The sequence below is a fragment of the Sciurus carolinensis genome, chromosome 16 (genome assembly GCF_902686445.1).
Source record: "Sciurus carolinensis chromosome 16, mSciCar1.2, whole genome shotgun sequence".
Taxonomy (NCBI): Eukaryota; Metazoa; Chordata; class Mammalia; order Rodentia; family Sciuridae; genus Sciurus; species Sciurus carolinensis.
This window is the reverse complement of record NC_062228.1, coordinates 59,374,637-59,388,003: the sequence shown is the minus strand read 5'-3', so window position 1 is coordinate 59,388,003 and position 13,367 is coordinate 59,374,637. Positions and strand designations below refer to the sequence as shown.

At 52.2% G+C, this 13,367-nt stretch overlaps 1 protein-coding gene across 1 annotated transcript; it reads left to right on the top strand.

The window, feature by feature from the left end:
- The first annotated feature begins 1,392 nt into the window (after positions 1 to 1,392).
- LOC124967592 (kallikrein-13-like) lies at positions 1,393 to 12,727 on the top strand. Its single transcript, XM_047530040.1, has 6 exons — positions 1,393 to 1,520; positions 2,056 to 2,142; positions 6,914 to 7,103; positions 7,422 to 7,690; positions 8,434 to 8,570; positions 10,679 to 12,727. The coding sequence occupies exons 2-6, from the start codon at positions 2,091 to 2,093 to the stop codon at positions 10,865 to 10,867; spliced, it is 837 nt and encodes a 278-aa protein (XP_047385996.1). The 5' UTR covers positions 1,393 to 1,520; positions 2,056 to 2,090; the 3' UTR covers positions 10,868 to 12,727.
- The last annotated feature ends 640 nt before the right edge of the window (positions 12,728 to 13,367 follow it).

The window sequence follows — 13,367 nt, the reverse complement described above, 5'->3', positions numbered from 1 at the left end:
GACTTTTTAAGAGATCCAGTGGGTGTCTCCCACAGAAAACTAGGGAGGTCACCCCTGCTTTTGTAGGGGATCTCTCCATTTTTTACCACCTCTGAGCTACTGCACAACTTTCAGTTGCAGATAGCTGATAGCAATACAAATAGTTCTTGTCCAAAACCACACACGTGAATTTTGTCCTCAGAGTCACCACTCATCACCCTACTCCCCTCCCCACCAAGCAGAGTAAGCCACTTCTCTGTGAATTCACCTCATCGTGCCTTATCGCCTGTATGCGTAACATCTCTGCTGGTTAGTCACTTATTAATGAGTCAAAATGCAATCTTTGACATGTTAATTTTGTATCTGTTGGATGTTCGTGGTTAGACCTTTTATAAAAGGTATCTTTCCATCCCTACATCCAAAGCATGACTCCCCACCACGGACCACACCGGTTTGGGTGGGAGCCCCTCCCGCCATTTGTCTCTGCCCTCTATTTTCATGATGACACCACTGCCGGCTCTCTCTTTCCAAACTTTACCTGGTCCCCATCCTTGGCTTTTGTCCAAATCCTGACCCCACCTCGGTCCTTCTTAATCCCTAATCCTGCCCCCTCCGCCCCCTGGGATTAACTCACAGCCCCACCCAGCCACAGTTCCTGGAGTCGCCTACTCATCCCCAAACACCACCCCTTCCTCCTTCCTCTTCCCCACCCCCTCCCCAGCCCCAGAGCCTCGGGATTTCTGCTGCTCCCTCTACACCTACCTTCCATGGACTCCCTCACCCCATCCCACGGCTCCTATAAGGCCATTTATCCAAAATGGCTTTCCCAGGCCCAATTCCTGCCTCCCCGCAACCCAAGGGCTGTTGACTTTCTACCCATCTGGCCCATGATTTCTTCTGCCTGCTGGCTGTGGGCATGTCTTGGGGAGGGGCTGACAGAATAAATAAGGCCATCTCTGCATTTCAGAGGAGAAAGGGCTGGAGATGAGCTAGGAATTGCCATCTGATGTGTTGGGTTTGCTGTTGAGAGACAAACGGGGGTGAGGCTGGCCATGGAATTGGGGCTGAGGGACAGACTGGGGGTGCAGTGTACGGTTAAGCGGGTAGAGATTTGGGAACAGGCTAGAAACTGGCCATCCGGGAGCTGGTGTGTGTTCACAGTGTGGACCGGCGGAAGAGGCAGCTAGGGAATGAGTGAAGACGGTTGAGCTGGCGGTGGGCTAAGGCCTTGGGCGATGGAGATGGGCTTTCCCCTTCCCCTTGCTGCCCAGAAAGTTCACAGTGGGTTCAACTCCGGCTTGGGCGGGGCCAGATCTGGGTCCCAGCTTGTCCTAGAAGCTCCGCCCCAAGCGGAGGGCCAAGCCCAGGCTGGGGGGTGCCTATGGAGAGCCAGCTGAGCCATTGGGGTGGAGAGGGGGAGCCAGCCACCGGGAAATGCTGAGCCTGCTGGGGGAGGGAGTTCAGGGGTTAAAAGCCATGGGTCGGGGCTGAAGTTCTAGGTTGCTGGCGCCTGAAGTTCCTCACTGGGGCCCCTCACTCAGGTAGGGTCGCCAGGACCGGAGGGCGGAGGCAGGGGCGGGGGGGGGCGTTGCAGGCGGGAGGGAGAAGGTCAAACGGGGTGCGGAGGGACGGGATGCGGGAAGAACAGCTGAATCAGCGAGATGAGGTGCGAGAGAGGCGAGGACATGGAGACCTGCAGAGAAGGAGCCACTAGAAGCTCAGAGGACTGATAAGAAACTCAGCTGGAGACCAGGGGTTGGGGACAGGTTCTGGGGAGGGAAGAATGGGGTCAGAGCCGGGAAGAATGAAAGACAGCGCCAAGGGAGAGCGTACCCCATTCGCCGGAGGGCTGGGAAGGAGGGCACGGCCTCCTGCAGGAGCCCCAGGGGGTGCACGCCGCCCCTCCCACCTAGCTCCTGGGTCCCCCGAGAATGGAGTGGGGGAGGGGCGGGTTCCAGACTCAGGGCTTTCCAAGAGAATGAGAGGAGGGGAGGTGCAAGGCTGGAAAGCATGGAGAGGATTTCCCACGGGGGGGTTCCGGGCCACTTCGCAACACCCCATTCAACTTCTCCTCAGGCCCCGCCCGCTCTGACCCCCACGCCGGAGCCGCGATGTGGCCCCTGGCCGCTGCCATCGCCTCCCTGACCGTGGCCTTGTCAGGAGGTAAGCATGCACGGGGGTGGAGGTGCGGCGGTCACTGGCGGCGAAGGTGGGAAGGGTCAAACCGGGAGGAGGGGGCGTGGGACCCGCCAGCTCCGCCCCCGCCCACTCAGGGCCAGTCTCCGGGCAGCCCGAGAGCTTCCTGCTTGTCCCTGTGTGACCTGGTTTCTCTGCTGGGGTCGGGTCCCTTCACCTCTGACTCCAGAGTGTCCAGCACCTAGGCGTCCACCTCCCGGCCCCTACAACACCCGCACCAAGGTCAAGTTCAAGTTCAGCCCGGGGCTTAGCCCCCTCGTGCCTGAGTTGTTTCCTTCTGTCAAATGGGACCCTCTAAGTATTCCCCAGCAAGGGTTCTTGCGAGTAAGAAAATGAGGGGATGCTGTATCAAGAGCTCATGAGTGACAGATGGGACTCCCAAAATTAGTCGTTTTCTCTCTAATAATTCCCATCCCCTTCCAGGACTTTATAAGTTTGTTCTTCCCTTGATCCTTGGGATGGCCCCGCCCAAAATTTGTCCCCAAAGATTGCTCTGTTTGCACTTGAGTCCTTGTTCTTTGGCTTTGCAGGCAAGACCAGTGGATCCCACTCGGGTCCCATTCATTCTTCCACTCCATGGTCGCTGTTGAACACTAGGCCCTGTGCTGGGTCCCTGCCCTCAGCACCCAGACCCCAGCCAGGAAGGAACAGCATTATTCAAATAATTGCCCAAATACCGAGTTAACAGTTAATTAACACTGTGAGAGGAGGCGAGGCTTGAGGAGACCTGCCAGGGGACTAGAGCTGTAATGGGGGCTCCCAGCCTGGAAGGTCTCCCAAGGAGCCTCCTGGAGGGGGAGGGTCCACGGCACCTGACACCTGGCACCATCCTTGGCCTGAAGTGGGGGTGGCTCCTCTCCCTGGAGGACACTCCCAGGACTCACACCCATGCCCCTTCTGGGGGCCACACCCCGGACCAGGAGCCCCACATGCTACATCTTGTGGAATCCTCAACAGCCTGATGAGGTAGGTGCACTATAATTACTCCGATTTCACAGCTGGAAATCCCAAGACTCAGAGACAGAAGGATCCTGCCCCAAAGACACCAGCAAGGCCTGAGTCAGGATCCCTACCCAGGTTGCCGCCCAGTCCGCCATGTCCTGGATGTGAGGCCCTGCTGACTGTCTGCCTAACTGTGATGTAATGGACGTATACTTTTTGCTTGTTTTTATGGAAGCAAAAGCACATTAGAAAGTAGAGTTTATATCCCTGTGCTGAGTAGAGAACAGCCTCCCTGGCCATATACAGAAGTTACAGGAAAAATAAATCCTGCACAGTGAACTCAAAGCTACGTGTTCATCAGGTTGGACCTCGGGAAATCGCCTATACTTGGCGCTTTTTGATCTCTCTTAAGTAGCTAGTGCAGATGGTTCAGCTAAAGTATTTTAGGTTGCCTGTGGAGGGCATCTGCTCTCTTTTCGGGTTTTAAAAGTGAACTCAGCTGAATGTGGTAATCCCAGCTACTCAGGAGACTGAGGCAGGAGGATCACAAATTCAAGGCCAACCTGAGCAACTTACTGTCTCAAAATAAAATTAAAAGGGCTGGAGGTGTGCTCAGTGATAGCACGCTTGCCTAGCATGCGAAAGGTCCTGGATTCCATCCAGAGTACCACAAATAAACTAAAATAGAAAAAAAATTTTAAAAGTAAGCTCAGTGGAGATTAGTTGTTAAAATCACATTAACATCATCGCAAGACTTTTATACTGGACCACATCTGGATTAAAGGCAACTGGATGACAGCTCCATTTCTGAGTTTACAATTTAATGTCACACCTTGTTTCTGTCTCACCTAAAAGGATGCCCCGCCCCTCCCTCCATGACTCCTGTCCCTAATTGTTAAGACCCGCCTGGTCGGGCCCAGTGCTCCTCCTGGGGCATAAGAGGCCTCCTGCTGTGCTGATACTTAATAAGAACTTTCCACTTACAGAGCGTTTGCTCTCTGCCAGATGCCTAGCCGCAGGGCCAAGTGCAGGGTCTTACTGAGACTTCCAGCTGCTCAGTGCAGGAGGAACCACTTCAGCCAGGGTTCTGTATCTGAGGATTCAACCAACCACAGATGGACAATATTCAGAAAAAGAATAACTGCTTCTGTACTGAGCGTGTACAGACTTTTCTTCTTGTCATTAGTCCCTAAAGAATAAATGTGTAACGTTTGCATTTGATTAGATATTATAAGTCATCTAGAGATAATTTAAATTGTAGAGGAGGATTGTGTGGATTGTTTGTGAATACTGTGCCATTTTATGTATGGGTCCTGAGCATCCCTGGATTTCAGTATCTTTGTGAGTCCCGGAACCAGGCCCCCCATGGATAACAAGGGACAACTGTACTCTTCCTATCTGACAGCTGGGAAAACTGAGGCTGGTGACATGCATGAAAATGGCCCATTCAGGACTGGACTCTCTGTCCTTCTGCCCACTGCTGGGCACACACATTGTTCATTTATTGAGCACCTACTGTGTGGTGGGCACTGTGCTAGACCTAGGGATGCACCTCTGGATAAAGAAGGTAAGGTGCCTGTTATCAACGGAGCTTACCATTTAGGTGGAGAGATTTTTAAAAAGAGATGTAAACACCAGCAAATAGAAGGAGGAATGGATAGTGATCACTGCTCTGATGAAACGCATTTGGTGCATATCATAGGGAATGTGTGGGTCCAGATGGGGCAACATTAGACCAGGTGGCCCGAGAAAACCTCTCTGAAGAGGTGACTTTGGGTTGAGCTCTCAAAATCAAGGACTAGACATGTGGCTTCTAGATTCTGAGCCCCATTTCGTAGGATATTTACATGTCCTTTATCTGAACTGACCAATATGGTAGCCACTGGCCACTTGGGGCAATTGAACATGTGACTGGCATCACTGAAGAACTGAATTTTTAAGTTTATTTCTTGTGTGGGTTACTGGGGATGAAACCCAGGGCCTCACACATAGGCAAGTGCTCTACCACTGAGCTGCATCCTCAGTCTTTTATTTCATTTTCACTAATTTAAATTGAAAGAGCCACAAATGGCTAGTGACTACTATATAGAACAGCATAGTTACAGAGAAAGAACTGTCCAGAAAGAGAAAACAGCAAAGATGAGGATCTGGTGTGCTTGGAGAACAGGAGCATGAAGCCAGAGCAGAGTGAACCAAGCAGAGTGGCAGGGCTTGTGGACAGAGAGGCTGGCTGGGGCCAGATGGAACCAGAGCCTCCAAATTCTGGCCAGATTTTTGGATTTTAAGGAAGTCAAGTCTGGGAATGACATGGTCTGACGTTCCTTTTTGGAAGATGCCTTAGGCTGGACTGTAGAGATGCAAAAGTGAAAACTTTTAGGGTACTGTCGTAATCATTCAGGCTACAAAAGACAAGGCTTGGACGAAGATGGTGGCAGGGAGCTGGAGAAAGCTGGATATTTAGGAGATAAAATCAATAGGACTTGTTAGTGGTGAGCGACAAAGGAAAAAGGGGAAACAAAGATGATTCCCAAGGTTTTTTTTTTGGTTTTTTTTTGTTTTTTTTTTTTGTTTTTTGCGGTGCTGGGGATTGAACCCAGGGCCTTGTGCTTGCAAGGCAAGCACTCTACCGACTGAGCTATCTCCCCAGCCCGATTCCCAAGTTTGGGGCTGAGTACTGAGGGGTTCTGAATCTAGAAGTCACTTGTCTGGGTCCTTCTTGATTTTGAGAGTGCAGCTCAAATGTCACCTCTTCAAAGAGGTCTTCTTAGGTCACCTGGTCTAATGTTGCCCCATCTGAACCCCACACATTTCCTATGATACCCCCAAAGGTGGGAAAGATGAGAAGAAACAGTTTGGGGTGAGAAAAATCAAGTTGAGGTTACCAAGTTTAAGATGAATGTAAGGCATTGGAGTTGTTAGCATTTGAGTTTCTGCCTTAAGGAAGAGTTTGGAGCTGCAGATGTGAATTATTGAATGGTTAGCCTATAGAGACACCCAGTCAGTATGTGTTGAAAGGTTGGGTGGATGGATGGATGGATGGGTGGGTGGGTGGACGGATGGATGGATGGATGGATGGATGGATGGATGGATGGATGGGCGGGTGGATGGATGGATGGATGGGTGAGTGGGCGGGTGGATGGATGGATGGATGGATGGATGGATGGGTGGGCGGGTGGATGGATGGATGGATGGGTGGGTGGGCGGGTGGATGGATGGATGGATGGATGGATGGATGGATGGATGGGCGGGTGGATGGATGGATGGATGGATGGGTGGGTGGGCGGGTGGATGGATGGATGGATGGATGGATGGATGGGTGGATGGATGGGTGGGTGGATGGGTGGGTGGATGGACGAGTGGATGGGTGCATAGATGGGTGGATGGGTGGATGGATAGGTGGGTGGATGGGTGGGTGGGTGGACGAGTGGATGGGTGCATAGATGCTGCCTAGGTGTCAGTCAACCTCAATTCCACATTTGCCATCCCCATGGGGAAATGATAGAGAAGACAGGTGGAGAGGTCAGGCTTCACTGACCTAAAATGAACATTCTCATTTCATGAACTCTTCTTTCACTCCCCACTGGATGGTGTGCCACTTCTATAAAAAAGAAGAAACATTTGCCCTCATTCATTTCCACCAGTTAGGAAACATCAACTCCCACCCACCAAAAACTGAACCATCAGTTCCTGATCACCCAGAACAACAGCCTGACTCTTTCCCCAAACCCAGGAACCACGGTCTCAGCCTCTTCTCCCCCTGGACCCCAGTTCCCTAACAATCTCTCTTCTTCACCAGGCATCTCCCGGGAGTCTCCCAAAATTCTCAACAGCACCAATGGGACCAGCGGGTTTCTCCCGGGTGGCTACACCTGCCTCCCACACTCCCAGCCCTGGCAGGCAGCCCTGCTCGTGCAGGGGCGGCTGCTCTGCGGGGGAGTCCTGGTCCACCCTCGATGGGTCCTCACGGCAGCACACTGTAGGAAGGAGTATGTGGGCCTGGGCATTGGGTGGCGATGGGAATGGGACTGGGGTGGTAGGTGGTCAGGAGTTGGATTTAGTGATGAGATTGGAGTCAGGGCGGGTGGGTGAGAGTGAGGTTTGCCGTGGAGACGCGGAGAATGCAGGAATACGACCCAAGAAGAAGACGTGGACGGGACTGGAGTTGAGGATGGGGAAAGAGATGTGTTTGGAGACAGGAAGGTGGGGTGAGGAAGGGGTTAGATTGGGGCTGGGGAAGAGGCGAGCCTGGACTGGGAGGGAGAAGGCTCCCGCTCTCCCCTAACCACCCCTTCCTGCGCCTGCAGTGGGTACAGAGTTCACCTGGGCAAGCATGCCTTGGGGCGCGTGGAGACTGGCCAGCAGGTGCGGGAGGTGGTCCGCTCTGTCCCCCATCCTGAATACCAGGTCAGCCCCACCCACCTGAACCACGACCACGACATCATGCTGCTGGAGCTACAATCCGAGGTCCAGCTCAGCGGCCACATCCGCACCCTGCCCCTTTCCCAGGATGATTGCCTGCCCCCTGGCACCTGCTGCCGGGTGTCCGGCTGGGGCACCACCACCAGCCCCCAGGGTATGTCCACACTGGCCTGAGGCCCACAAGAGTGGCTGGGGAAGCCGGGGCCACATTGAAAGGGAAGGGTGGAGGAGATCCCTCCATATAGAAAAATATAAATATATAGACAGGGATATACAACCTCTACATAGACATTTACAAATGTATGACTATATACAAAAATATCAATATATTGTCTAACAATATAGCAATACATTCATATAAATATATAGTTGAATTATACATGTTCTATGAAGCAAGTAAATTTTATTGTTATATATTTAAATATATATAAATTATGTTTAAATATATATGCATTATAAATGTATTTTTAATTTATATCACATTTAAATTATAAATACATAATTACAGATTTATAATATGTGCCTTATGTATTTTTATAATCTGCAAAATACATTTAATATATTAATAAGCATGCATTTACTAAATGTGGTAAAATATAAATAAGTACATCTTTACACTATGAATGTAACACTGCATCTCCTGGCAGGCCCCCCTCATTTCGGGTCTCCCCCGCATGCCCCAGTCCTCTGCCCCAGGTCTCCCTTCCCTTCGCTCCCCCTCCCCCATCTCCTCTTTTCTGTTTGTCACTTTCCCCAGTCACTTTCCCCACCTCCCCCTCGGTTCCCCTCCCACCTCTGTTCCCTGACACCTCTTTGACCCTGCGCTGGGCTCTCCTCTTCAGCCTTCACCCCATTTCCATCCAGGACAGACACTCAGACCTTCTCTCTCCTCCTCAGTGAGTTACCCCCAAACCCTACAGTGCGCCAACATCCAGCTACGCTCAGATGAAGAGTGTCATCAGGTCTACCCAGGGAAGATCACGGCCAACATGCTGTGTGCCGGCACCCCAGAGGGTGGGAAGGACTCCTGTGAGGTGAGACCAGGACCAGGATGGGAAGTGGCCGTGGGGCGGGTGTGGGGGGAGGATTTGCTCCCAGCCTTGGGGAAACCAGTCTTTTTAAGGGAGATGTCCTCTAGCATAAGGGTGTCAGGACAAAAGGCGTACCCAGGGACAGCAGGTAGAACTCATCCCAAGCTTCAGCTTTGACCAAGGAGCTGCCCAGATCCCTGCATTGAGATGCATAAAGGTTGAGCTTATTTCAGTTGTGACAGAAACCCAATTCTGACTGGCTTAAGCAAAACAACAAAACAAACAAACAAAACCCTGGTTTTTGTCACTGGAAATCCAGAAGTGGCTGCCTTCGGGCACAGATAGATCCAGCTGTCCACAGCATGTTTTGGAAACTGTCTCCCTTTAACTCAGCTTCTCTCTTCTGTTTGGGCCTCATTCCCAACCAGCTCTTCCTGTGCAATGCAAGACAGCCCCAGCAGCTTTGGACTTGCAGCTACGCTCTAAGAACCTGTTGGAATGAGAGAAATCTCTTTTCCAATACTAGACACAAGTGTCTTGGGCTCCATTCTCACTAGGCTGACCTGCCATGTGTTCTTGAACCATTGCTCTGGCCTGAGCCGTGGGAGGCAGTGGCCTGGGTTGAGAGAGGGTGGGGAGCTCCCAGACAAAAGTCAGGGGGCTGTTACCAAGCTAAGGGAAAGAGATATCACAGGGGAGGAGGCGCCGAAAGCAGCCTGCAAGAGTAATAAAGAGGCTTTTTTTTTTTTTTTTAAACAAAGAAGTGCTCTGTGAGTGCCAGGATGCACAGACTATAAAGAAATTTAAATATCTAGGTCATGGCATGCTGGTGGCAATTCCACAGCCAGGGGCGACAGAGTGTTGGAGGGGGACCGGAGCAGGTCTGATGCCACAGTGGAGACGGCATTTCAGGGGGGGCGCTGCAAGTCCCCAAGTCCTCTGCCCTGTCAGGGATCAGGAGGGGCAAGTCCCTTCAGCCTGCGGCCCCATCAAGACACTCACAGCCTAAAGGATTGGAGGGAAAGAAGTGTTCTGTTCCTGGGTGGGTGTCATCGAAGGCAGGAACAGAGTTTTCGGCTTTCCAGTCTCCACCATCTTTTTGGCGGAGAAGCGTGGTTGTTTTTGTTGGAGGGGTCCGTTAGGCTTTACCGTCTTTTCTAGCTCCATTGGCAGTTCCCAAAGCCTTCCTGGCAATTTTAGATAAGAGCACCAAATATTTCGCCAGTATGCGGCCTGAAACCTGAGATCTCCCCTCTAAGGGAGGCCCAGACCCCAGCTTCAGCCCAGGCCTCGGAGCCGAGCCGCTGCCGGGTTCTCCATTTTCCTTATCAACAAAGATCAGAGTAGCCATTCTGGATTACTCCGCATCTGGGCCCATAGAGCGGCTGCTGAGATTGAGTTCCGTTCAGTGGGAAAGGGGATGATCATGAAGGACGTGTTCCCTGTTAGTAAGAGCTCCCTGGGCTGCAGGGCGCATGCGCGTCGCATACCCTGCCCAGGTGTGGCTGTGCTGACTCAGGAGTGTGAGGGCACAGAGCACAGCGCGGTCAGTGGGGAGGAGCCTGGGGGTACAGCAAGGTGGGATTTGGTGCCAGGGAACCAAGTCATCACCACTATTTTTTTTTTTTTTTTTGCGGGGAGTATCGGGGATTGAACTCAGGGGCCCTTAACCACTGAGCAACATCCCCAGTACTTAAAAAAAAATTTTTTTTTTTTTTAATTTAGAGACAGGGTCTCACTAAGTTGCTTAGGGCCTCACTAAGTTGCTGAGGCTGCCTTTGAACTTGCGATCCTCCTTGCCTCAGCCTCCCGAGCTGCTGGGAGTACAGACGTGCGTCGCCGCGCCCAGTATCCCCTTTTAATAAGAATAAGGAATACAGAAAAACAGAAATGCGGGCCCCGCTCTCGTCTCCACGTCCGTCTCGGGCTCCACCGTAGTGCTTCCTTCCCGCTGTGCCCCTGCGGTGCCGTCTGCTCTTTCTCACTGTCTTGCCCTCTCCGCCTCTGGCTCTGCTCTGCCGCTCTGCCTCTGCCAGTCTCTCCGTCTTTCTCTCCCCCGCCTCTGCCTTCGATTGACCCTAGCCAGGACCCCGTCTCTTCTCCCCACTCAGGGCGACTCCGGGGGGCCCCTGGTCTGCAACCGCACGCTGTACGGCATCATCTCCTGGGGAGACTTCCCCTGCGGGCAGCCCAACCGGCCTGGCGTCTACACCCGCGTCTCCAAGTACGTCCAGTGGATCCGTGAAACAATCGGAGAACACCGAAGCCAGGAGCGGAAGTGGACAAAGGGCACTCAGTAACCGCGGGCTCGAGTGGCCTGCCGCCGCCTCCCATCATGCCCCCTCACCTTGCTCATCCCAGCTCTGTCCCTTCTTCCCCGACTGCTGCATTTGAACCAGTGATTGCTGTTCTCAAAATGTCCCCAACGTGCCAGGTTTCAAGATCGCTCAAGGCGGGTCTTGTGGTCTCCCAGACATCCCACCCCAGAAACACTCCACTAACTCACACCAGGCAACACCTGCGTCACCACTGAGGCTGCCATAGGGCCCAGGACGTGTGTGCCCTGTGGTGGTGACTTCCTTAAATCCCTCCACCTGCCGTGCTCACAGTGTTCCTAGTCAGTGAAGAGACCTCCCTGAGGATCCTGGAACCCTCCAGGTATTGGTTCACGGCCAGTGTTCTAGTTCCTGCTCTATCCTACACTCAAGAAGATTCCAGACTCCCGTGAGACTTCTTCCTGAAAACTCCTCTACCCAGAATCTTCAGCCCCGGGACAACACTCTAGGCAGCCGAGTGACTCATCCTGGCTCACTCTGGAGCCTCAGCATGGTCCTCTCACACTGCTCATGGAGGTCACCCAACCTACCGCCCCCATTCTGCAATGCCCGCCCCTGTCAATGTTCCCTCCTCTGAATTCCTGTCCCCACTAAGGATCCATGGCGCACCAACCTCCACAGTGCCACAGTGCCACAGTGATGGGGTTCACTATCCCAAAGGGTCGCTGTGCTGGGCCACCAAGTACTCTGTCCTGAATCTCCCATGAGCATCTATGTTACATGTCCCTTGTTTTTATATCATTGCCGACTTCATTGTTGAGGTGACCCGTCCTGCACCAGAGTGACGGCCGTGGAAGAGCGGAGAGGAATTCTGGTTGATGGGATTGTTGGGGACATCTGACGTGGAACCCCGGAGAGTGAGCAGGAGAGTCAGAGACCCTCCAACCTGGCCTGAGTCCAGAGGGCCCAACAGGGAGTTTGTTTTGAGCGGTTTATTGGAAAGCCAGCTGAAAACAGACCTGGCCCTGGGGGAATTTATAGAAAATAAAACCACAAATGAGGTCACTGCAGACTGGAATGATCTCTGTGTGGTCATAATAAATGTGGCCATTTCCATGAAGAATATAAAAAGGGTTTCATGAGAATTCGCTAGCCTAGGAGGGCCCCTCGAAGGAGGTGACCATGGGGGAACTTCTCTGAAAGAGGGAGCTGCCAGGCAGGTCCCAGGGGTTGGAGGTTAGCCTGTCCTGGGATCTGAGGAAAGCCAGTGGGACTAGAGTGCTGTTGGAGTGACGGGATATAATCATCCATATTGTTTTTGGCTTTCGTCCACGGTTCTGGCTCACAGCTCCTTCAACCCTGTTATTTCCCATGTAAGTAGAGAAATAAGAATGTCTTTCGTCAAAGTATTTGACTATTTGTCCATTGGCTCCTGAAGCAGCCCCAGATCAGCATCAGAGTACTGAACATAAAGGACATTCCTGTGTCCCCTACAAGTTCTTTCAAACACACCTGAACTTTAGTAAATGAGGCAAGTTTTGGAGAGTCCCTGGAAAACCATTGGGGAGGGGGGGTTACCAGGGGAACCAGCCCCTGCGCTGAGGGCTGCAACTCCAGGAAGGGGCAGGGACTGAGGTCTCAGCAGATCACCAGTGACTGGTGGGTTAACCAATCATGTCTGTGCAATGAGCAACCACAAAAACAAAAACAAAACAAGAAAAAAGATTGGACACAGAGCTTGCAGTGGCTGAACACACCCAGGAGGGCAAACAAGAGCACATCCTCCTTCCGGGGGGGATGCACCCCAACTGAAGGGGACAGAGCGCCTGAGTTCCAGGTCCTTCCAGACCTCGCCCTGTGTATCTCTTCATCCGCTGCTTATTTGTATCCTTTAAAATAGTCTTTGTAATAAACTGGCAAATGTGTTTCCTTGAGTCCTCTGAGCTAGTCTCATAAATTAATTGGATGTCAAGAAGGGGTTGTGGGAACCCCGATTCACAGCCTGTTGGTAAAACAACCTGAGGCTTGTGACTGGCATCTGAAGCCAGCAGTGGTGGGGGCAGTTTTGGGACCTGAACTCTCACTTACGGGATCTAACCCTATCTCCAGGTAGAGGCGACCTCTGTAGATGCGTCAGAACTGAATTGGGTTCAAGGACACCCAATGAATTCTGCACTCAGAACTGCTGGTGGGAAGAAATCCCCATGCCTTTTGGTGTCACATAAGTGATGTGTTGATTGCTATCGAGTGAGCATAAAGGAGAAACTGAATCTGTGTTTTAGAACGAGACTGGAGGATCCTGCTGGAACCACATGGGCAGAATGTTTTTAGGAGTTAGGAGAGCTGCTGTTGGGGAGCCCCTGAGGATTGACAAACAGGGGACAAGTCTCACCTGAGACGCACAGTCTCTCTGGCTGCTGGGTGAGGTGATGAGGAAGGTGGGAGATGAGCCTGGGGCCCCCTGTAGGAATCCCCTGTGGAGGCAATGGTGTGGGTGCCAATAGGTGAAGAGCTGCACGTGGAT

Coding starts and splice junctions, on each gene's coding strand:
- LOC124967592 (XM_047530040.1), top strand. CDS start 2,091: ATGTGGCCCCTGGCCGCTGCCATCGCCTCCCTGACCGTGGCCTTGTCA. Junction 2,143..6,913: donor GACCGTGGCCTTGTCAGGAG/GTAAGCATGCAC, acceptor CTTCTTCACCAG/GCATCTCCCGGGAGTCTCCC. Junction 7,104..7,421: donor GCAGCACACTGTAGGAAGGA/GTATGTGGGCCT, acceptor CTGCGCCTGCAG/TGGGTACAGAGTTCACCTGG.